This window comes from Nuphar pumila, chromosome 7 (assembly GCF_984573655.1).
Source record: "Nuphar pumila chromosome 7, dmNupPumi1.hap1.1, whole genome shotgun sequence".
NCBI classification, from domain to species: Eukaryota; Viridiplantae; Streptophyta; class Magnoliopsida; order Nymphaeales; family Nymphaeaceae; genus Nuphar; species Nuphar pumila.
In genome coordinates this window covers 114,804,183-114,829,734 of record NC_143255.1, presented here as the reverse complement: position 1 = coordinate 114,829,734, position 25,552 = coordinate 114,804,183, and the positions used below count along the sequence as shown (strand labels likewise).

Below are 25,552 nucleotides of genomic sequence, written 5' to 3'. Positions count from 1 at the left end.
CTCCGACCATAGGTCAAAACTAGAAAGTGTAAAAGGCAAAAATCCTTGCCTTACTGTCATCTGTCATCCCATAAAATTTGGGAAATTTTTATGGAAGTTTGATATCCTAAATCCCCTTTAGAATCAATATTTTAGGCAAAAATCATGAAATTTAGGGTTTTTATTTGAATTTCCATATTTAAAAATACAAAAAAATTAGATTTTCGAGCTTCATTCTGTTTTTAGGGTTATTTTAGGTGTCCATGCCAAATTTGGTTTAATTCCAAGTTCATTTGCTCTATGTGTTAGTTTATCTTTAAATTCAGAAGCGAAAATCAAGCGAAAATCAGGTTAAATTCGATATTTTATGATATTTTCGCCATTTTAGGGTTTTTATCATGTACATAAGCATGTAGAATCATATTAGGGTTAATTTTAATCTCCTTTGCATTTCATATTTTTCAATTTTGCAAAATTTATTTCAGAAAACCCAGGTTTCAAGGCCATAGTCTTGTTATTGGGGGTATTTTGGTCATTTTGACCTAAATTTCGAAATTTCAATTTCTAATTCTCCCAAAATTTCATGCATATCATCATATTTCATCATATTATGTTTGATTTATTTTATTTGATTTTCAAATTTCCAAAATTTACAAAAAATCTTTCAGAAAACCCTGATTTCAAGGTCATCAGGGGTATTTTGGTCATTTTGACCCCAATTTCGAATTTTCAAGTTTATTTTCAAAATTTATTCATTATTTATCATGTTTATATCAAATGGGGTATGATTTGGGGTTTATATCTGAATAATATCCGATAATTTCCCATATTTTCGGATAAATTCAGAAAAACCTACATTTTTGTGCTAACCTTGTTTTCTAGTTTTGCAGGAACATTCAAAAAGAAGACTTAGATTTTATTTTTCTTTTTATTTCAATTCAATGTAACATCAAATGTAATAATTTGGAATAAGAGTTACATTTCTGCGTAGAATAGGGTTGCATTGCATATAGTTTAATTTCTGCAAAATTTTAATATGTGATGTATGATTCATGCACATTATTTCAAATTCACTATGGTTTACACGAATGGCACGTGCACAAGCTCTTATGGAGTTTATAAACTCGGTGGGATTTGTATTTATGGCCATAGTCAGAATACGAAGAAAACCAAGATTTATGATCTTCATATTAGCCACATTCAGCCTACACACTTAGGCTAACTTCAAAATGCACTGCATTTTTCAAAGTCTTAAAAGGATTTCCCAATTTCTCAATTGAAATTCCCTTTTCAAATTCATATTCATTCATTCATATCATTCAAATTGCATTATTCTCAAATTCATTTTCCAATTTAAATTCCAGAAAAAATCAATTTTCTCAAGGATTTACCAAGTCTTTCTCAGTATTTGATTTTCTCAAAATCCTAAGTTTTCAAATGACATTTCAAAGCATTTCCCAAGTTCAAATCAAGATTTTCCTATGTTTTCAAATTCTCAAATTTCAAAATCCTAAGTTTTCAGAAATCGATTTTCTCATATTTTCCAGTTTTCCTGAGAATTTATTTTCCATTTCAAAAGTCATTTTCCAATGAATTTCTTAGATTTTCTTAGAATTCTCAAATCCATTTTCTCAGCAAAGCAATTCCAAATTTCAAAATCGATTTTCCAAAGTTCAAGTTTTCCTGAGAAATCACTTTCCAATGCAAATTTCTGATTTTCAATGAACTTCAATGATTTTCCCAGGAATCCCAATTTCAAGTACTTTTTCAATCAATTTTCAAGCACATTTCAATTTTCCAAAGCAAACATCATATTTTCTCAAACTTGCATTTTTCAAAATTCCATAGCACAAGCCTGATTCTTTGTGCATTTTAGGAAAAATAGAGCTTAATTTAGATATTTGAGTCAAGTTAAAGCACATAATTGGTCCTTGGTTCAATTACCCCTGGTAAAGGCGCCAGGAACGGTTGAACCTCGTACCGACAGGCGGATCCCATTCCATGGAATTTTCCCGCAAATTTTCAAAACGGAGGCGAGTAAATTTTCAAAACAATTTTCAAAACTTTGGTCGAGTTTGACTCGCGAAATTCTTTTCTCTCTCGCAAGGGAGGGGAAAAATTTTGCGATGATAACAATTCTGAAAGTATTTGTAGGTCTCACATCGCTTAGTGAGTGCAAACGAGGAGAAAGACACGAGGATAGTGTGGCAGAAGGCGGCTGCCAATCGATTTGCCGACATGCTGCACAATATGAAAACTACAAGAAAAAAAGTAGCTGGTGGGATAGATGATCTACTGCAGTGGAAGGGCCATGAGGAGAGATTACTGGGAGGGCATGTGCGATAGATGGGCAGGCAATGATTTTCAAAATCGCTCAGCAAAAGCTGCACAAAACCGAGCAGTGATGCCCGATGCGCATCTACACACAGGTAGATCTAGGACTTTTAGGTGCCACCAGAAGAAAATGGTAAGTCATCAATATATATATATATATATAGTCAAATTTGTGAGTATTTCTGCATACTTATTAATCAATTTTTTATATCATGTCACATTACAGGAAGCAAAAAAAAGAAACATTGTGCCTTACAAGGATGCGTTTGTTGAAACACATAAACGTAAGAGCACGGGATATTTTGTATCAGAGAAGATGAGAGCGACAACGATATGTATTTATTATATTAATAAATATTGTAATATACAAATTACTTTGAATTATGTTATCATAAACATTGTAATTCTTAATTATTAATTCATATTCTAATTATTACTTTGTAGGAGTCATACGAGCAACAAATGAATCCATTTTATATATCTGACTCAATTTCGGATCTGGATCCAGTAATCTGAGCCTCGTTATCTAAATTTTCAAATTAAAATTTCAAAATACCAAAAATAAATTTTGAAAGGCTCAGATAGCCCATCTGGTATCCTGTTGGATCCACAACTCTGTATTTCTCGATTTGAGGTTTTAAACCTCGAATATTTCCTTAAATTCTGGATATAAACTCACTTTGTGAAGAAATTTCTCAAAAGAATAACCTTGAATTCTCAGTAAAAGCCCTCTTTTGTAAATATTTGTAAAATCTTATAGATAGTTTAGAAACTCCATGATTTTAGAGTTTTGTTTGCAAAAATGTCAAAAAAATATATAGAAAATGAAGAAAAAGAACAAAAAAATAGAAAAAATAGAAAAAAATAAAATAAAAATAAATATTTTTGAAAACCTCCTTTTAAAAAACATCTTTTAACTAAAACCATTTTTTAGAAAAACTTTTTGGACCACCCTTTTGAAAAATTCTTTAAAAACAGAGTCTCGCCCTTTGATAAAAAGCTTTTAACAAAAAAATTTTTTTAGGGTTACAAAAACAATCTCTCTCTCTCTCGCATACCCTCGACCCTCTGGAAACCTCTTCCTCCCCTTTGCCGACTTCCCCTCTCGCTCCATCCCCCTCTTCCGCTCATGGCTAGCCATAAATCCTTAACAAGCTCTCCCCTATCTCGATTCTTCCATCCTCCTCTTTCAAAATCGACTAAAGGGAAACCCTCAGACCATCCGTTTTCACCACAACATCCTCCTTCTTCCTTCCTCTTGAACTGCCTCTCATCCCGGGTTCGGGTTGGGGGTATGCCAACCCAGCTGACCCGTTTAATAAACGGGTTAGGCGGGTGGGTCAACCCGCCAACCGTCTGCCAACCCGCCGACCCGCCAACCCGACCCGTCAACCCGCCAACCCGACCCACAAACTTGAGCACCCGTTTACCCGACCCAACCCATTTAGTAAATGGGTTGGCGGGTCGTGTCGGGTTACCCGTTTATTAAACGGGTCGGGTTCGTGTTTGCCACAACCGACCAGTTTAATAAACGGGTCGGGTTCGGGTTGAGGTATGCTGACCCGCCAACCCGTCTGGTCGACCCGCCAACCCGACACGATTTCGTACCCCTCTTTAGACGAAAGTTGTTTTACACCGAGAAACCACTCTCAAGATCAGAGACCTAGTCGTGCTAGCTCTACCTGCCATATTTACAATCACTATCTTAACAACAAAAACTTTTGTGAGCTTACCCCTTACCCACAAGGACTCGCTACACTTTGGCTTTTGAAAGGGTGATGCTCATAGGATTTGAACCTGCCTAATGGCCTAAGCCCCATCCCACTACGCGTGGAACCATTTTTGGGCTAACTTCTTGATGTTGAAAGTACACTTTTTTTCGTATTTTCGTTTAACAATCATGTTCTTATTATAAAACTTTCTCATGTGATTCAATTTGTTTTTTCTGCCAGAAGGCCATGTATCAAAGTAAAACCATAAGTTTTATGTAGAGATGGCAGTGGACCGGGGTAGGGGACGAGATTTCCACCCCCACCCCCACCCCATCTAAAAATCATGACCTCCATCCCTGGTCCAAACGGGAGCAAGGCGGGGCATGACCTTGTTTCCCCTCAGTCCACTACCATTCCTAAAGAAGGACCGGGGACAAGGTAGGCAGATTGAAGACCAGGACAGAGTGGGGCAGAGAAAAGCATAAATCTATCACCATCTTCATCCCTGCAAGCAGGGGCTGAGCTAGGAGGGGGGGGGGGGCAGGACTGGGTTGTAGCCCAGTCCTGCCTCAGAAGCTGGGTCAGACCCGGGCCGGACCTGACCCAGATCTGAAACCCGATAGGGTTTTGAAACAGGGCCCCTGTTACGTATTGTATTCTCTTTCTCACTCCTCTCTCTCTCCCTGCTTGCAACAGCCGATGACGCCGGCAGAATCCAGATACGGTCGCCGCCGCTAGTGCTTCTTTTGTTCCCTTTCGGTGTTGGCTTCAGTGTCGGCTTTCGGTGAGTTGCAGAGTTCCTCAGCAAAATTCGGCCAGTGATCTTCGAATCGAACTCTCTCTTCTTTAGGTTGATTCTCATCGTCTTTCTTCATTAGTTGAAAACGAAAATCTGTCTTCATCAATTCATTTAACAAAAAGTAATCTTGGAAAATAGGTTCTTTTAATGTGGGTCATATGAAATAGAGGAACAAATTGAAAAGAACAGTTGGGTCTTTGTTTCGATTTGCCCAGTATCTTATTTGGATTTGGTTGCCACTCACTAAGTACCTAGTGATCTCAGACGTTGAATGTAGATTCATTTTTTTGCATCAACAATAAGAAAATGGATTGACTGATTATGGTGAACTGGGTCGCTAGGGACCTGTGATCTAGTTCATTTGAACTACTTTTGCATTTTGATGGCTGGACCAGTGAATTCTGTGATCCGGATCTAGCCTTGAACAAAGAGCACTAAAATGTTCACTCTTAACAAGTTTAGTTTCTTTAACATTTTTATCTTTTTTTTGGGTGGTTATATTCAAGGTACAGTGTCTTGGTGAATCTTGACTGAAGAATCAGTACATGATGGTTTTTGCTACCACCACATAATTTGATGTTTTTCATGGCAGTGTTGATCCAAAATTAATTCGTTCTTCTGGTTATTCACTTGGAAAAGTTAAAACATGTAGCCCCAATTTTAGGAGATTGCTCTTCTTAACTTGTTTCAAGCTTCTGGATGCTTTAGTGAGTCAATCAGGATGTCATTGTTATGCTTATAATTGCCTCTTTTTTCTTCTATCTTTAGAACTACATTGATTATTATATCACTTTTTACAATTGAAGCACTTAGAAATTTTGTTGAATATTTGTTTTTGGTGGCAATGTCTAATAGGTTCTTATACTCCACATATATCTTCAGACGTGCATTACCAATCTGTAATCAATAGCTGGACATGTTGGTACATTCTTATTTTGATTTATTTTGTCATAAATAAAATTTATGCATTGTTATGAACTTCAAATTATCGCACCAGTGTTATATATTGCCATTAGATAATATTTAAGAACTTTATGTTGAGATTGAAAAAGACTGATTTGTCCATATGAAATAGATTTTTATTAATAATTATAGCCATTTTTTATTTTATCTCAAAAAAAAAATTTTGGGGGCGCTGCCCACGAACCACCGACTATCACACCACCTTTTTTTCTACACCCCTGTTTGCCCCCCCCCCCCCCCCCCCCTCACATGAATCCTAGCTACTACGCCCCTGCCTGCACGGGTTTTGATTTTAACCACCATCTTCACCTTCATCCTCGTTGGGGTTCCATTTTTCTCCTGTCCACTGCCATCACTAGTTTTATGTAGTTTTTGATGTTAGGTTCCTAATCACCTCTCCCTTCTCCCATAGCTTTCAACCAATTTGGCAACTAGGACTAAACACCGATGACCTCAATTCATTCTATGGGAACCATGAATCTCAGAAGCATGAGAGTGGGGCCCATAAACATATATATCCATCAAGTGAACCTTGACCGAGGAATCAGTTTTATGCCACATGACCTGATCTGCTCCCACTTTCAAGAGATAACAACTCAATTAGGCGAACATGGACATTCAATCCTAGCCATCCAATGAACAGCTAGCTGTTCTGCTGGATGGTTAGGATTGAATGTATGATGGAACCTATCCTATTTAAAATGATGGGAGCCGTATTCCAATGAGGCTGAGGAACTCTGCTCTACTCACCTGTCTTCAACCATGGAGCTGTGGTTGCTTCTCTCACTTTTCCTAGCTCTACTTTTCCTTCTCTTTTCAAGGCCCATAGGAAAACAAAAACAGAACCTCCCACCCGGACCAAGAGGTTGGCCTCTTGTGGGCAACCTCTTCCAACTAGGTCCCAAGCCTCATGTCACCCTTGCGAACCTAGCTCGCACCTATGGCCCCCTCATCTCCCTCCGGCTCGGCACTCAGCGCGTCGTCGTCGCCTCCTCACCCTCCGTCGCTTCCCTCATCCTCAAGACTCATGACCCCTCTCTCTCCGGTCGTGCCTTACCCCAAGCTGGTCGAATCCCCGGCTACATCAACTACAGCTTGGTTTGGTCTGATTGCACCGATTCATGGAAGAGACTGAGAACCGTCTGCCGCAATCAGCTGTTCTCAGGCAAGATGCTTCGAGCCGGTGCACATCTCAGGCACCTAAAGGTGGAGGAGTTGGTGAGACACCTTCGCTCCAACGAGGGAAAGGCAACCAACATCCCTGAAGCAGTGTTTGGTACCATCTTCAGTTTGATGGCTGCTTCCACCTTTTCAGACGATGCAGAGGGTGCAATTGGAAGTACCAGCAAGATGAAGCGATTGATTCGGAGGATGATTGAAATAGCAACTGCGCCGAACGTGTCCGACTTCTTTCCGGCGATCTCTGGCCTTGATATTCAGGGATTGTACAGAGAGTCTGAAGCTTGCATCAGGCAAGTATACGATGTATGGGAAGGCATCATTCTGCAGAGGAAGGGTGGAGCGGTGAAGCACCGTGATGATTTTCTAGAGGTCCTGCTTTCTGGTGGATTCAGTGATCTCCAAATCAAAGCGGTGCTTCTGGTAAGTGCCCAATCCTTTTCTCAGTTTGGTGGACGTTTGTTTCTGGCGTCACTGTTTTCTCATGAGATTTTTTTTTTTCCTTTGAAAAAAAATGCGTTTTAGAAAGTATTTTCACCGTTTTTTTTTTTTTTTTTTGTTGTTGTTTGTTTGTTTCACCAAACATATAAAAGAGTTAAAATAGAAACAAGTGACATAAAAAACAAAAGGACGTGGGCCTCGCTAATGGAAAAATGAGTGGAAAAGGTGGACACGGATTCCAGAAATATGGTAAAGAGGGTTCCATCATACATCCAAACAATGACTAAACGGTTCTGTTGAATTGTTAGAATTGAATGTACTATGAAACCCATCCTATTTTAAATGATGGATCCATTCTAACGTGAAAAATAGATTCTTTTACGTGAAAAAAAAAAAGTAGGAATGGCAGTGGACCGGGGGAAACGGGCTCCGCCCAGCCCTGCCTCGCCTCACCCAGTTTGGACCCAGAATGAAAGACATAAATTGGGGATAGACTTAAGCTTCCCCCACCCCCTTTGGACTGAGAATGGAGGACATGAAAAAAATAGGGATGGACTTACACTTCCTCCCTCAATCCCCACCTCACCCCGTCCTTGATCCTTCTTTAAAGATGAAAGTGGACCGAAAGGAAATAGGGCCCCACCCCACCTCGCCCTGTTTGGACTGGGGATAAAGGACATGAAGGCAGGGATGAGGCTTAAAATCAAGAGTAGAATTTTGAGACTGAGCGAAAGTGGAGACCTTGTCCCCTGCCCTGATCCAGTGCCATCCCTCAGCTGTGAGACACAACAGCAGATGATGATGGTACCGGTGATTGGTGCAAGTGTGCATTCACATTGCACCCAATTCCAATCCAAGTCTGTAAGTCTCACAAAACATTTTAATAGGGTAACTGAAATGTGTTCACCAACAAAATATGTTTACTAATATGAATCAAGATTTTAATAAGATTTTTTTTCTTACTACTTTCAATGGCCGTCCGGAACAAGGTGCTTGGTTTTATAAAAAACAGACTTAAAATTTTGTTGGACTCGTTAATGTATTGGTTGTTGAATGGGATAGTTGGATGGTAAGATCATCAAGGGGTCTTAGGTTCAAATCTGGCGTGGTTATTCCCCAGCCTGCTTACCCAAAAAAAAAAAAAAACAGCTCTTATGAAGCACACAGTCTTACGATTTTAGCATGAGCAAAGCCTAGGCTGGTAAACTTGCAGTACGATCTATAACAGAGACAAAAGAAAATTTATAGAGACAAAAAGTTACCCGCTGTTTGGAGTTCATGAACTCAAATAAGATTTTGAATGGCAAAATGCCATACTCTATTATCTAAATATGGTAATTTGATCTTTAACTTTTGTGCACAATGCAGGACATGTTTGTTGCTGGTTCGGACACTACAACCAGTGCAATAGAATGGGTAATAGGAGAGCTCATAAAAAAACCAGAGGCATTGGCTAAGCTTCGCGAGGAACTCTCTAATGCATTCAGCAACACTGATACACTGGATTCCATCACGGATTTGAAACTAAAAGAACTTCCTTACCTCCAAGCTTGCTTAAAGGAGACATTTAGATTGCACCCACCTGTGCCATTTCTAGTTCATCGTGCAGTGGAAACGTGCGAAGTTCTCGGCCACACGATCCCAAAAGGCTGCCAGGTGTTGGTGAATCTATGGACAATAGGAAGGGACCCAGCATTCTGGGTTGAGCCCTTCACCTTCATGCCAGAACGCTTCATTGACTCCCCTAATTTGGATTACATGGGTGCTTTTTATGAATACATTCCATTCGGCTCGGGAAGACGAATGTGTCCCGGGTTGCCGCTTGCGACTCGGCTTGTTGAATCAATTGTGGCAGCCTTGGTGCACAACTTCGAGTGGTCACTACCAAATGGAATGGACCCTCGCCAGCTTCCCTTGGAGGAGAGTTTTAGCCTTACACTCCAGAGGGATCACCCACTGGTGCTCATACCCAAGTTTACTGGACACTAGCATTCATAACTAGGGCTAAACTTTCTTTACTATTTTCCTTTAATAATGGCCAAAACTCTTATGCCAACTTATGAGAATTCGCATCTGTCTGCAGTATGGATTTCCATCTTTGATGGTGAATAAATTTTCATATTATAGTACAATAAAGTTATGAGCAATTGGTTCAAGTTATCTTTTGAGCAAACTATGGTCCAAGGAGACACCATTGGTTCAAGTTATCAGAGTGCCAAGAAGCATAGTAGAACCTGAATGAATGAAGTTGAAATGCTTAATGAGATTCCCACATCATCTGTCTTTCTTCTTTTATGTAGTAGTATGCATGGAGATTGCAGGCATTTCTCAAGTCATGTATCATAAACCCCTCTTGTAAAGTTGTGGTTTCTGTTGTCATGTTATTGAGGTGATTGGTAACCTCCTATATTCACCAAACTTCCTTTTATCTTTTTCATTAAAATTTTTCTCTCACAAGAAAATATCTTTGAGCAAACTATGGACCAATTAGATCATAAAGTGAAGACAAGAATACAATTTAATGAGGTGGTAATTGGAGGACTACCCGAAAGTATATCAGATTTGGGCAAAGAAAGTAGTGTGATTGAAATACAAGCCCCCATAATGTCCTCATAGTGAGACGTTTGCACCAAATCTAACCACATGGAAGTGTTCAGCATGGTCAAATTAGCAAAAATCGACTCTTGGTTTGTATTGTTTGGACGTAAAAATATGATTTTTTGAGTTTTAAAATTTTAGTGTATTGTAGGCCATTGATTTTTTAACCCTTTGCAAAATCTTACATACATGTTGGAATACCATAATCCAACAGCTGAATACTGCTAATCCACAAGTAAATTATATCTATAGGGTCAGATGTTCCAAAAAGTAAGAAAAGAAAAATATTACAGTTTTTTACTTGGGGGCTTCTTACCTACATTAACCACGTACCTTGAGGGGCTAATATCGCAAGTAGGGATGAAAACGGTTCGGATTCAGATTGGATGTGGTCAATACTATATCTGGCTAATAGGATATTGATCAAATAGATTATTCCGATTCAGATTTGAACTCAGACGGTGGAAAGTTCATATCAAACTCATTTTTTTTTTTACATGTAATCCGATACATATATCTATAAAATATGGATCTGTTGGATTTGGTAGCAAAAAATCAAATTCATATCCACATCCAATTATAATTGGATATGATTTTGGATTACCAACTGGGGTAGGATTTGGATGGATATCCAATCAATTGACATCCCTAATCTCTAATCTCAGGACTATGTTTTTTTTGTACTATGGCGCTTGTGAGACAGGATCAGGTGCCATCACAAGACACAAATTTAGTGTGCCTCTGCTGCTGGCTGCGCACTCCATCTGCTTTTGGGCCCTCAGACTATCAGCAAACACTATATAAATAAAATACAAAACTAAAAGTGATCTATATGGTATCAAATCGGATCCTGACGCTAATACTCCTCCAGCTTCTTCTTGCCTTTCTACTTGGTAGATCAACCCCAATAGAGCCGTGTTGGATTAACCACCACGTTTGACGTGGTGGTTATCAACGATGTGGATACATTCCCACATCAGGGATGATTCATCCGATAAATCACCATACGATAAGGAGAAACAGTTACGCAAACCGTTCCCACCCTATGCTTTATAAATACAGGGTATCGTGAGCGACCCTATGTAGAGGAATACAGGTCTACTCACCGGCTGCCTAAGGAAGCCTGCTCTTGTGGTGGCTGCAGCCCGGCTGAGCAGAGAACATCCGACGACCTCCATTTTCGGTAACCACAACATCCAATTGGCCGGATCAGGTATGCGTCCCCTGTATTTTTGCTCTGTGTTTTCTATCTTTACGTAGGGTCACCGCTTTTCAAGAGTCGGTGACACCGGACAATCGATATCCCAACAAACTGTACCTGTGTTTTATGGGGCCTGAGGCAGAGCGAAAAAATGAACCCCTTATTAATAGCAGGAGTTCGGGGCAGCGCCTCTGAATTTTTTTTAAACAATCAAAATAACAATAAAATGGGCCCTTAAAATTTTTATGGGGAGCTCGGGCCTTAAAAATGGGCCCCTAAATTTTTTTTGGGCCCAGGGGCCCTGAGGCCCAAGCCTCATTGGCCTCTTTACAGGTTCGGCTCTGAACCCGAATAATCGGTTAGCCCCAATACAATATAGTTGCAGCGGATTCGTAGTGCACACACATATAAATGGAGATTGAACGAGAGAGGGAGAGAGTAAGAGACGTTGATGACTTCCTCGAGGAGGGTTCTCTACTACTATTGTTGAGCCCTTATAGATTACACCTTCAGCCCAAAAAATATAGAGGATTTAGTATCACTGCATACTAAGAGTCCGTTACCTAGGTTATTATTGGATTCTTTGTGAGATTCAATGGCCAACTTTGGATTCAATACATAGATATTTAACTGTGATATCTTTTTCACATGTTACAAGTTATTTTTTCATATATCTGATTTTTTTTATCATTATATGAATTATGATTTTTTTCATATATAATATGAGTTTAATCATGACAGCACGAGGTTTTACATATACTAGCTGAGTTTTTTCTTCATGATATATCCTTTTTATGGAGATATTCACAAACTAGGTTATCTTTCCATCATGATTCTTTCATAGACTCATTTCACATATCTATATGGATTTCACATCATGTCAAAAATTTCAATCATAACTTTTAATGTGCAAAATTTATTTATTTTTACTTTCATTGCATCCTTAACTATGTAGTTTATGTTCTTGAGAAAATAAATATGTATCACCATGGTGAATTTTTTTGCACATATATCATAGTGAAGATCTCACTTTCTTAGATAGTTATGTGGTTCATATTATTCTTTCATGACCATGTCATAAAACATCATTATATCTTAATAACTTTATATAAAATTCACATGTACCCCAGTAGAGAACTATCAATTTGTATCATCTCACGAATTCATAAAAAATTAATATCGTATAAATTCATAAAAATTTGATTTGTCAAACGTGACCAATGCTTTTACTTTTCAAGAATTTACCATAGATTATACTCTCACTATTAATGTACATCTTCCCTGTCAGTATCCTGTTGAAAGAAAGGGGCACCTTTCCCTGAGGTGCACTCTTCCCACATCAAAGCATGGGCATGCAACACCACTCGATGTTTTCATAGCATCCACCATCTTTGGTTTCATTGCTATTAAGACATAAAAAGAAAACTTATTAATTTATAAACGTGGTTCTAAGTTTTTCGGAATCGTGGTGTATTGTTTTTGACATATATGAGGCTTATCATTGCCACTAGAGTTGGGTTCACACTATATCCCTTGCGTGTCATATCATCATGGACATCTCCATGAAGTATATGGTCGGAGTAGAGCCACATCAAGTAGTTGTTTTTCACAACTTGCTTTTGTCACCTGTCACAACTACCATGAGTAATACAAGTCAAATTTATCTAATCCATAGACATGGGAAGCTTAATTTTGAAAGTAGAAACCCTTGAAACTTGAAAGTTGCTTTAGGCACTTTTTTCTTTTACATTTCCCAAACTGTGTCGAAAGAGAAGATTTGCTCTTTCTTTGTTTTTTTTTTAACATGAGATTGAAATTTTTTTTAACAAGAATTCACCATAGATTATACACTCTATTAATATATTCAGATCCAAATAATCATAAACATTATTACAAAAATTAACATGACTATGTTGTATATTATTCATAAAACATCTAAAGCATGTAAAACAAAACATACATTCATGAATTCAAACAAGCAATCATGATAAATTTCAACATACATATGTAAGTTAAAACATCATTATTGCATTTTTTTTGAATCTTGTACAATAAAAAAAGATTTCGTCACATGTTAGTAGAGGTGACCAATCTTCACTAACCACGATTATCTTCTCACATGGTTAGTAGAGATGGCCAACTTCCACTAACCACATGAGCATTAGGTAAGGCCATCATGACCACCAACCCTCCCAACATCTCTTTTTTAGGAAGAATGCATGATCTTTTTTATGACTATTCATGGGATGACTATCCAATAGTTGGTTCATTTCCAACTTGCTCATATTACTCACCAACAATACGTTGTTTGCCATACTTCTAATAAATTAAACTTCAAGATTTAATTCATTGTTAAATTGTTCATCAACCCATTGATGCAAGTTAATTATGTCGACATTTATATTAATAGAATTTTCATGTTTAAAATCAATATTAGTAAACCTTAATCTTGACTCAAATTAAAATCTAGTCACATTGCATGCAATTTACATCATAAGCTTCAAATATCTCAAACCAAACTTATTTAATGAATTTTTAAAATATGGCAAATGCTCTCACTTTTCATGTGTTGTGTGAAAAGCATATATACATATATATTTTTATTAAACATGCAATTTGAGTTATTTACTCTTACTTTCTCAAAGCCAATTACAATCTAATCACTATGTGATCATATCAGCTTTAGATCAATGTATCCAAATCTAATTATTATGTTTTGTTATTTAAAAGCATGAACAAAAGTCATGCATTAAGCGTTCAAAGCATTCTTTCACGAAGCATTTTAATCATAATTCTATTTTCATTTTTTATGTATATAATGAGAAACCTAAAACTATATGTTTTTTAGACACATAAATTTAAAGTCATGCTCTAATTTCATAAAGTAATTCATTACATCAACATATAGAAGATTTAGCACAAATTGCGGATAACTTACCCCACTCTTCAATAATCATCCCCACTATAACTGCACAATAAAAGTCTACATGGTTATTAGATCCTTTATGAAACCCAATGATAATCCAATACATAGATGCAACAACATCTCAAGTTGGTGCCCATCTCAAGTACATGGAATACATTGACTAGCAAGATGCTTTAGGTTGGTGCACACTACAAGAAAAACTTCAACTAGCAATGAATATTTGCGACGAATTTTTTCTGTCACCCATTAGCGACGGAATAACAAGAGAAAAATATTTGTCGCAAACATTCAAATTATTTATGGAATTAATGACAAAAATTATTTCATCGTGCATCCGTCGCTAACTAGCGACGGCTTAGCGACGTACAAATTCTGTCTCAATCCCCATCACAAATTAGCGATGGAATAACAACAAAAAATGTTTGTCGCTACTCTGTCGCACATTTGCAACGACGTAGGCAACAGAATTTGGCTGTCGCTAATCAGTCACTAAATTTCTCGTAAATCCCTAATTCGAGCCCCTTTTCCCCTTCTTTTTTCTATTGTCGGTCATCGAGCTCTCGTCGCCCGCCCGCTGGCCGCCGACCTCTCGTCCGACAACTGAAGGTGACCCCCCACCCTTCTTCTTATTATTCTTCTTGGGCCCGCCCCCCTCACTCTTTTTCGGGTTGCCGGAGGGCCGACAACCCCTACCGTGCCCTCCTCTCTCTCTCTCTCTCTTTCGGGTTAGCAGAGGGTCGGCAACCACTGTCATGCCCTCCCCTCTCTCTTTGTTGTTGTCGGAAGTCCGGTGGCTCCCTACCGCGTCTCTCACCCTCCTCACTCTCTTTCAGGTTGCCGGAGGGCCGACAACCCCTGTCGTGCCCTCCCCCTCTCTCTCTTTCGGGTTGCCGGAGGGCCAACAACGCCTGTTGTGCCCTCCCCCTCTCTCTCTCTTTCGAGTTGCCGGAGGACCGACAACCCTTGTCATGCCCTCCTCTCTCTCTCTCTCTCTGTTGTTGTCGGGAGGCCGGTAGCCACTGCCGCGTCTCTTGCCCCCCTCTCTCTCTTTCGGGTTCCCGGAGGGCCGGCAACCTATTGTTCCCTCCTTTCTCTCTCTCTCTCTCTCTCTATGTTGTTGCCAAGAGGCCGATAAGAGGTCGATGCCCCCCCCCCCCGCCCCTTTGACTTTCTTTCGGGTTGTCGGCAACCTCTGTCGTGCCCTCCGCTCTCTCTCTATGGTTGCTGGGAGGCCGACAAGAGGAAAGAGGCCAAGCCCCTGTCGCCCCTTCTTCTTGTCGTCAGGCAGGAAGGAGCCCCCTGCCTCTCCTTATTTTTTCTGGTGGACAGGGGGCAAATCCCCTGCCACCATGTCTTTCCGACAGGCAAGGGGGCTCCGCCCCTTGCCTCCACGATTACTGTCAGACAGGCAGCTTAGCAGGCTCATCCCCATCCTTGTTTTTTTTTTTTGTCAGGGAGGGGTCGAGCCTCTTCCCTGTCCCCTTGTCTTACAAGATGTGAGGGAGTAGATTGTTTTGTATATTTGTTCGTTGCAAGTACGTAGCTGAGCTAATTGCGTGATGCTTAGTGCTAAGCATCACATGTGACTAACAATGCAATACAACTTGTAATACAATTTGATGATGAGTCATTCACGAGCTAGTGAAATACAACTTGTAATACAATTTGATCTGAATGATCTAAATGATTAGAATGATTTGAATGTATTGAAATGTATTGTATTGATTTGAATATATTCAAATGTGTTGTAATGTTTGAATGTCTTGCATGAAGTTTTTTTTCAATTTGATATGAATGATCTGAATGATTAGAATGATTTGAATATATTGAAATGTGTTACAATGTTTGAATGTCTTGCATGAAGTTTTTTTCAATTTGATCTGAATAATCTAAATGATTAGAATGATTTGAATGTATTGAAATGTATTGTATTGATTTGAATATATTGAAATGTGTTGCAATGTTTGAATGACTTGCATGAATTTTTTTCCAATTTGATATGAATAATCTGAATGATTTGAATATATTGAAATATATTGCAATGTTTGAATGTCTTGTATGAAGGTTTTTTCAATTTGATCTGAATGATTTGAATGTATTGAAATGTATTGTATTGATTTGAATATATTGAAATGTGTTACAATGTTTGAATGTCTTGCATGAAGTTTTTTTTAATTAGATATGAATGATCTAAATGATTTGAATGTCTTGAAATGTGTTGTAATGTTTGAATGTCTTGCATAAAGTTTTTTTCAATTTGATCTGAATGATTAGAATGATTTGAATGTATTGTATTGATTTGAATATATTGAAATGTGTAGCAATGTTTGAATGTCTTGCATGAAGGCTTTTTCAATTTGATTTGAATCATTAGAATGATTTGAATATATTGAAATGTGTTGTAATGTTTGAATGTATTGTTAGTATATTTTAATTTGTCACAATATGGTTCGTGGAAGACACAGTCGTCGAGCATCCAGTGGTAGCCAATCTGAGACTTCATCTTTACGGGCTCCTTCGATAGGTATATCATTTAAATAATTGTATATTTGATTAGTTGAAATCTACATTATATGAATTTCTAACTCATTGTTCTGTAGGTGCTATTTTGCCTACACATGACCTACATACGCCGGATGCAAGGTCTTCTTCGTGCGACCCACGACAAGTAATTCAAATAGTATATATCGATGGTTGATCGTAAGTATTTCATTGTCACTTGTTCAATATTTAACTTATAAAAAATGTATATTGACGGTCGATTGTTAATGTGTATCTTTTCATATACAGTGCGAGGTTTGAGCAACAAGAAGTAATACGAGGAATTACGAAGTCATTACTACATCATCTTCCGGGACCGGTAGCGCAATGGAAAGAGTACTCGAAGGAGGTGTTAGACAACTTAATTTTCTCATTCATGGTATGCAATTATTTATCATAACAAGCAATATTTTAGTGAAATGTGTGCTAACATTCTGAAAGTATTTGTAGGTCTCACATCGCTTAGTGAGTGCAAACGAGGAGAAAGACACGAGGATAGTGTGGCAGAAGGCGGCTGCCAATCGATTTGCTGACATGCTGCACAATATGAAAACTATAAGAAAAAAAGCAGCTGGTGGGATAGATGATCTACTGCAGTGGAAGGGCCATGAGGAGAGATTACTGGGAGGGCATGTGCGATAGATGGGCAGGCAATGATTTTCAAAATCGCTCAGCAAAAGCTGCACAAAACCGAGCAGTGATGCCCGATGCGCATCTACACACAGGTAGATCTAGGACTTTTAGGTGCCACCAGAAGAAAATGGTAAGTCATCAATATATATATATATATAGTCAAATTTGTGAGTATTTCTGCATACTTATTAATCAATTTTTTATATCATGTCACATTACAGGAAGCAAAAAAAAGAAACATTGTGCCTTACAAGGATGCGTTTGTTGAAACACATAAACGTAAGAGCACCGGATATTTTGTATCAGAGAAGATGAGAGCGACAACGATATATATTTATTATATTAATAAATATTGTAATATACAAATTACTTTGAATTATGTTATCATAAACATTGTAATTCTTAATTATTAATTCATATTCTAATTATTACTTTGTAGGAGTCATACGAGCAACAAATGAATCCATTTTATATATCTGACTCAATTTCGGATCTAAATCCAGTAATCTGAGCCTCGTTATCTAAATTTTCAAATTAAAATTTCAAAATACCAAAAATAAATTTTGAAAGGCTCAGATAGCCCATCTGGTATCCTGTTGGATCCACAACTCTGTATTTCTCGATTTGAGGTTTTAAACCTCGAATATTTCCTTAAATTCTGGATATAAACTCACTTTGTGAAGAAATTTTTCAAAAGAATAACCTTGAATTCTCAGTAAAAGCCCTCTTTTGTAAATATTTGTAAAATCTTATAGATAGTTTAGAAACTCCATGATTTTAGAGTTTTGTTTGCAAAAATGTCAAAAAAATATATAGAAAATGAAGAAAAAGAACAAAAAAATAGAAAAAATAGAAAAAAATAAAATAAAAATAAATATTTTTGAAAACCTCCTTTTAAAAAACATCTTTTAACTAAAACCATTTTTTAGAAAAACTTTTTGGACCACCCTTTTGAAAAATTCTTTAAAAACAGAGTCTCGCCCTTTGATAAAAAGCTTTTAACAAAAAATTTTTTTTAGGGTTATAAAAACACTCTCTCTCTCTCTCGCATACCCTTGACCCTCTGGAAACCTCTTCCTCCCCTTTGCCGACTTCCCCTCTCGCTCCATCCCCCTCTTCCGCTCATGGCTAGCCATAAATCCTTAACAAGCTCTCCCTCTTCTCGATTCTTCCATCCTCCTCTTTCAAAATCGACTAAAGGGAAACCCTCAGACCATCCGTTTTCACCACAACATCCTCCTTCTTCCTTCCTCTTGAACTGCCTCTCATCCCGGGTTCGGGTTGGGGGTATGCCAACCCAGCTGACCCGTTTAATAAACGGGTTAGGCGGGTGGGTCAACCCGCCAACCGTCTGCCAACCCGCCGACCCGCCAACCCGACCCGTCAACCCGCCAACCCGACCCACAAACTTGAGCACCCGTTTACCCGACCCAACCCATTTAGTAAATGGGTTGGCGGGTCGTGTCGGGTTACCCGTTTATTAAACGGGTCGGGTTCGTGTTTGCCACAACCGACCAGTTTAATAAACGGGTCGGGTTCGGGTTGAGGTATGCTGACCCGCCAACCCGACACGATTTCGTACCCCTCTTTAGACGAAAGTTGTTTTTTTATCAAATTGACTTTATGGATGTGATGTACATTGTTCATGATCAACGCTTGAGTTGTCGTATTCGACTTGTTTATAGTATTTTTCGTCAATTCATTCATTATTCATTGTGATTTAAAAAGTTCTTATTTATCCACCAAAAAAGTATAATTCAAGGGTCAATTCTTATTAAATCAATCATGTTGAATTCATTTATGAGGTTACAGTCAGTTTTTTCATGCTTTTAAAACTTTATAATGATTTTGCTTTTTTTAATATAAAATATAACTTATTTGAAGTTTTTTTTATATTTACACCGAGAAACCACTCTCAAGATCAGAGACCTAGTCGTGCTAGCTCTACCTGCCATATTTACAATCACTATCTTAACAACAAAAACTTTTGTGAGCTTACCCCTTACCCACAAGAACTCGCTACACTTTGGCTTTTGAAAGGGTGATGCTCATAGGATTTGAACCTGCCTAATGGCCTAAGCCCCATCCCACTACGCGTGGAACCATTTTTGGGCTAACTTCTTGATGTTGAAAGTACACTTTTTTTCGTATTTTCGTTTAACAATCATGTTCTTATTATAAAACTTTCTCATGTGATTCAATTTGTTTTTTCTGCCAGAAGGCCATGTATCAAAGTAAAACCATAAGTTTTATGTAGAGATGGCAGTGGACCGGGGTAGGGGACGAGATTTCCACCCCCACCCCCACCCCATCTCAAAATCATGACCTCCATCCCTGGTCCAAACGGGAGCAAGGCGGGGCATGACCTTGTTTCCCCTCAGTCCACTACCATTCCTAAAGAAGGACCGGGGACAAGGTAGGCAGATTGAAGACCAGGACAGGGTGGGGCAGAGAAAAGCATAAATCTATCACCATCTCCATCCCTGCACGCAGGGGCTGAGCTAGGAGGGGGGGGGGGCGGGGGGGGCAGGATTGGGTTGTAGCCCAGTCCTGCCTCAGAAGCCGGGTCGGACCCGGGCCGGACCTGACCCAGATCCGAAACCCGATAGGGTTTTAAAACAGGGCCCCTGTTACGTATTGTATTCTCTTTCTCACTCATCTCTCTCTCCCTGCTTGCAACAGCCGATGACGCCGGCGGAATCCAGATACGGTCGCCGCCGCTAGTGCTTCTTTTGTTCCCTTTCGGTGTTGGCTTCAGTGTCGTCTTTCGGTGAGTTGCAGAGTTCCTCAGCAAAACTCGGCCAGTGATCTTCGAATCGAACTCTCTCTTCTTTAGGTTGATTCTCATCGTCTTTCTTCATTAGTTGAAAACGAAAATCTGTCTTCATCAATTCATTTAACAAAAAGTAATCTTGGAAAATAGGTTCTTTTAATGTGGGTCATATGAAATACAGGAACAAATTGAAAAGAACAGTTGGGTCTTTGTTTCGATTTGCCCAGTATCTTATTTGGATTTGGTTGCCACTCACTAAGTACCTAGTGATCTCAGACGTTGAATGTAGATTCATTTTTTTGCATCAACAATAAGAAAATGGATTGACTGATTATGGTGAACTGGGTCGCTAGGGACCTGTGATCTAGTTCATTTGAACTACTTTTGCATTTTGATGGCTGGACCAGTGAATTCTGTGATCCGGATCTAGCCTTGAACAAAGAGCACTAAAATGTTCACTCTTAACAAGTTTAGTTTCTTTAACATTTTTATCTTTTTTTTGGGTGGTTATATTCAAGGTACAGTGTCTTGGTGAATCTTGACTGAAGAATCAGTACATGATGGTTTTTGCTACCACCACATAATTTGATGTTTTTCATGGCAGTGTTGATCCAAAATTAATTCGTTCTTCTGGTTATTCACTTGGAAAAGTTAAAACATGTAGCCCCAATTTTAGGAGATTGCTCTTCTTAACTTGTTTCAAGCTTCTGGATGCTTTAGTGAGTCAATCAGGATGTCATTGTTATGCTTATAATTGCCTCTTTTTTCTTCTATCTTTAGAACTACATTGATTATTATATCACTTTTGCAATTGAAGCACTTAGAAATTTTGTTGAATATTTGTTTTTGGTGGCAATGTCTAATAGGTTCTTATACTCCACATATATCTTCAGACGTGCATTACCAATCTGTAATCAATAGCTGGACATGTTGGTACATTCTTATTTTGATTTATTTTGTCATAAATAAAATTTATGCATTGTTATGAACTTCAAATTATCGCACCAGTGTTATATATTGCCATTAGATAATGTTTAAGAACTTTATGTTGAGATTGAAAATGACTGATTTGTCCATATGAAATAGATTTTTATTAATAATTATAGCCATTTTTTATTTTATCTCAAAAAAAAAATTGGGGGGCGCTGCCCACGAACCACCGACTATCACACCACCTTTTTTTCTACACCCCTGTTTGCCCCCCCCCCCCCCCCTCACATGAATCCTAGCTACTACGCCCCTGCCTGCACGGGTTTTGATTTTAACCACCATCTTCACCTTCATCCTCGTTGGGGTTCCATTTTTCTCCTGTCCACTGCCATCACTAGTTTTATGTAGTTTTTGATGTTAGGTTCCTAATCACCTCTCCCTTCTCCCATAGCTTTCAACCAATTTGGCAACTAGGACTAAACACCGATGACCTCAATTCATTCTATGGGAACCATGAATCTCAGAAGCATGAGAGTGGGGCCCATAAACATATATATCCATCAAGTGAACCTTGACCGAGGAATCAGTTTTATGCCACATGACCTGATCTGCTCCCACTTTCAAGAGATAACAACTCAATTAGGCGAACATGGACATTCAATCCTAGCCATCCAATGAACAGCTAGCTGTTCTGCTGGATGGTTAGGATTGAATGTATGATGGAACCTATCCTATTTAAAATGATGGGAGCCGTATTCCAATGAGGCTGAGGAACTCTGCTCTACTCACCTGTCTTCAACCATGGAGCTGTGGTTGCTTCTCTCACTTTTCCTAGCTCTACTTTTCCTTCTCTTTTCAAGGCCCATAGGAAAACAAAAACAGAACCTCCCACCCGGACCAAGAGGTTGGCCTCTTGTGGGCAACCTCTTCCAACTAGGTCCCAAGCCTCATGTCACCCTTGCGAACCTAGCTCGCACCTATGGCCCCCTCATCTCCCTCCGGCTCGGCACTCAGCGCGTCGTCGTCGCCTCCTCACCCTCCGTCGCTTCCCTCATCCTCAAGACTCATGACCCCTCTCTCTCCGGTCGTGCCTTACCCCAAGCTGGTCGAATCCCCGGCTACATCAACTACAGCTTGGTTTGGTCTGATTGCACCGATTCATGGAAGAGACTGAGAACCGTCTGCCGCAATCAGCTGTTCTCAGGCAAGATGCTTCGAGCCGGTGCACATCTCAGGCACCTAAAGGTGGAGGAGTTGGTGAGACACCTTCGCTCCAACGAGGGAAAGGCAACCAACATCCCTGAAGCAGTGTTTGGTACCATCTTCAGTTTGATGGCTGCTTCCACCTTTTCAGACGATGCAGAGGGTGCAATTGGAAGTACCAGCAAGATGAAGCGATTGATTCGGAGGATGATTGAAATAGCAACTGCGCCGAACGTGTCCGACTTCTTTCCGGCGATCTCTGGCCTTGATATTCAGGGATTGTACAGAGAGTCTGAAGCTTGCATCAGGCAAGTATACGATGTATGGGAAGGCATCATTCTGCAGAGGAAGGGTGGAGCGGTGAAGCACCGTGATGATTTTCTAGAGGTCCTGCTTTCTGGTGGATTCAGTGATCTCCAAATCAAAGCGGTGCTTCTGGTAAGTGCCCAATCCTTTTCTCAGTTTGGTGGACGTTTGTTTCTGGCGTCACTGTTTTCTCATGAGATTTTTTTTTTTCCTTTGAAAAAAAATGCGTTTTAGAAAGTATTTTCACCGTTTTTTTTTTTTTTTTTTGTTGTTGTTTGTTTGTTTCACCAAACATATAAAAGAGTTAAAATAGAAACAAGTGACATAAAAAACAAAAGGACGTGGGCCTCGCTAATGGAAAAATGAGTGGAAAAGGTGGACACGGATTCCAGAAATATGGTAAAGAGGGTTCCATCATACATCCAAACAATGACTAAACGGTTCTGTTGAATTGTTAGAATTGAATGTACTATGAAACCCATCCTATTTTAAATGATGGATCCATTCTAACGTGAAAAATAGATTCTTTTACGTGAAAAAAAAAAAGTAGGAATGGCAGTGGACCGGGGGAAACGGGCTCCGCCCAGCCCTGCCTCGCCTCACCCAGTTTGGACCCAGAATGAAAGACATAAATTGGGGATAGACTTAAGCTTCCCCCACCCCCTTTGGACTGAGAATGGAGGACATGAAAAAAATAGGGATGGACTTACACTTCCTCCCTCAATCCCCACCTCACCCCGTCCTTGATCCTTCTTTAAAGATGAAAGTGGACCGAAAGGAAATAGGGCCCCACCCCACCTCGCCCTGTTTGGACTGGGGATAAAGGACATGAAGGCAGGGATGAGGCTTAAAATCAAGAGTAGAATTTTGAGACTGAGCGAAAGTGGAGACCTTGTCCCCTGCCCTGATCCAGTGCCATCCCTCAGCTGTGAGACACAACAGCAGATGATGATGGTACCGGTGATTGGTGCAAGTGTGCATTCACATTGCACCCAATTCCAATCCAAGTCTGTAAGTCTCACAAAACATTTTAATAGGGTAACTGAAATGTGTTCACCAACAAAATATGTTTACTAATATGAATCAAGATTTTAATAAGATTTTTTTTCTTACTACTTTCAATGGCCGTCCGGAACAAGGTGCTTGGTTTTATAAAAAACAGACTTAAAATTTTGTTGGACTCGTTAATGTATTGGTTGTTGAATGGGATAGTTGGATGGTAAGATCATCAAGGGGTCTTAGGTTCAAATCTGGCGTGGTTATTCCCCAGCCTGCTTACCCAAAAAAAAAAAAAAACAGCTCTTATGAAGCACACAGTCTTACGATTTTAGCATGAGCAAAGCCTAGGCTGGTAAACTTGCAGTACGATCTATAACAGAGACAAAAGAAAATTTATAGAGACAAAAAGTTACCCGCTGTTTGGAGTTCATGAACTCAAATAAGATTTTGAATGGCAAAATGCCATACTCTATTATCTAAATATGGTAATTTGATCTTTAACTTTTGTGCACAATGCAGGACATGTTTGTTGCTGGTTCGGACACTACAACCAGTGCAATAGAATGGGTAATAGGAGAGCTCATAAAAAAACCAGAGGCATTGGCTAAGCTTCGCGAGGAACTCTCTAATGCATTCAGCAACACTGATACACTGGATTCCATCACGGATTTGAAACTAAAAGAACTTCCTTACCTCCAAGCTTGCTTAAAGGAGACATTTAGATTGCACCCACCTGTGCCATTTCTAGTTCATCGTGCAGTGGAAACGTGCGAAGTTCTCGGCCACACGATCCCAAAAGGCTGCCAGGTGTTGGTGAATCTATGGACAATAGGAAGGGACCCAGCATTCTGGGTTGAGCCCTTCACCTTCATGCCAGAACGCTTCATTGACTCCCCTAATTTGGATTACATGGGTGCTTTTTATGAATACATTCCATTCGGCTCGGGAAGACGAATGTGTCCCGGGTTGCCGCTTGCGACTCGGCTTGTTGAATCAATTGTGGCAGCCTTGGTGCACAACTTCGAGTGGTCACTACCAAATGGAATGGACCCTCGCCAGCTTCCCTTGGAGGAGAGTTTTAGCCTTACACTCCAGAGGGATCACCCACTGGTGCTCATACCCAAGTTTACTGGACACTAGCATTCATAACTAGGGCTAAACTTTCTTTACTATTTTCCTTTAATAATGGCCAAAACTCTTATGCCAACTTATGAGAATTCGCATCTGTCTGCAGTATGGATTTCCATCTTTGATGGTGAATAAATTTTCATATTATAGTACAATAAAGTTATGAGCAATTGGTTCAAGTTATCTTTTGAGCAAACTATGGTCCAAGGAGACACCATTGGTTCAAGTTATCAGAGTGCCAAGAAGCATAGTAGAACCTGAATGAATGAAGTTGAAATGCTTAATGAGATTCCCACATCATCTGTCTTTCTTCTTTTATGTAGTAGTATGCATGGAGATTGCAGGCATTTCTCAAGTCATGTATCATAAACCCCTCTTGTAAAGTTGTGGTTTCTGTTGTCATGTTATTGAGGTGATTGGTAACCTCCTATATTCACCAAACTTCCTTTTATCTTTTTCATTAAAATTTTTCTCTCACAAGAAAATATCTTTGAGCAAACTATGGACCAATTAGATCATAAAGTGAAGACAAGAATACAATTTAATGAGGTGGTAATTGGAGGACTACCCGAAAGTATATCAGATTTGGGCAAAGAAAGTAGTGTGATTGAAATACAAGCCCCCATAATGTCCTCATAGTGAGACGTTTGCACCAAATCTAACCACATGGAAGTGTTCAGCATGGTCAAATTAGCAAAAATCGACTCTTGGTTTGTATTGTTTGGACGTAAAAATATGATTTTTTGAGTTTTAAAATTTTAGTGTATTGTAGGCCATTGATTTTTTAACCCTTTGCAAAATCTTACATACATGTTGGAATACCATAATCCAACAGCTGAATACTGCTAATCCACAAGTAAATTATATCTATAGGGTCAGATGTTCCAAAAAGTAAGAAAAGAAAAAT

General features: G+C 39.2%; 2 protein-coding genes across 2 annotated transcripts; both read left to right on the top strand.

The window, feature by feature from the left end:
• Positions 1–6,515: 6,515 nt before the first annotated feature.
• Positions 6,516–9,543, top strand: LOC149833032 (putative (S)-N-methylcoclaurine 3'-hydroxylase isozyme 2). The gene is made up of 2 exons (XM_090014852.1): positions 6,516–7,389; positions 8,776–9,543. Exons 1-2 carry the CDS (start codon positions 6,550–6,552, stop codon positions 9,394–9,396), a joined length of 1,461 nt encoding a protein of 486 aa, XP_089870978.1. The 5' UTR covers positions 6,516–6,549; the 3' UTR covers positions 9,397–9,543.
• A 12,233-nt stretch (positions 9,544–21,776) lies between these two features.
• Positions 21,777–24,804, top strand: LOC149833031 (putative (S)-N-methylcoclaurine 3'-hydroxylase isozyme 2). Its single transcript, XM_090014851.1, has 2 exons — positions 21,777–22,650; positions 24,037–24,804. Exons 1-2 carry the CDS (start codon positions 21,811–21,813, stop codon positions 24,655–24,657), a joined length of 1,461 nt encoding a protein of 486 aa, XP_089870977.1. The 5' UTR covers positions 21,777–21,810; the 3' UTR covers positions 24,658–24,804.
• Positions 24,805–25,552: the final 748 nt, after the last annotated feature.

What these genes read in the sequence shown, in the direction of transcription:
- LOC149833031 (XM_090014851.1), top strand. Translation starts at nt 21,811, where the DNA reads ATGGAGCTGTGGTTGCTTCTCTCACTTTTCCTAGCTCTACTTTTCCTT. An exon ending in AAATCAAAGCGGTGCTTCTG is followed by an intron (nt 22,651 to 24,036) that starts GTAAGTGCCCAA and finishes TGCACAATGCAG; the next exon opens with GACATGTTTGTTGCTGGTTC.
- LOC149833032 (XM_090014852.1), top strand. Translation starts at nt 6,550, where the DNA reads ATGGAGCTGTGGTTGCTTCTCTCACTTTTCCTAGCTCTACTTTTCCTT. An exon ending in AAATCAAAGCGGTGCTTCTG is followed by an intron (nt 7,390 to 8,775) that starts GTAAGTGCCCAA and finishes TGCACAATGCAG; the next exon opens with GACATGTTTGTTGCTGGTTC.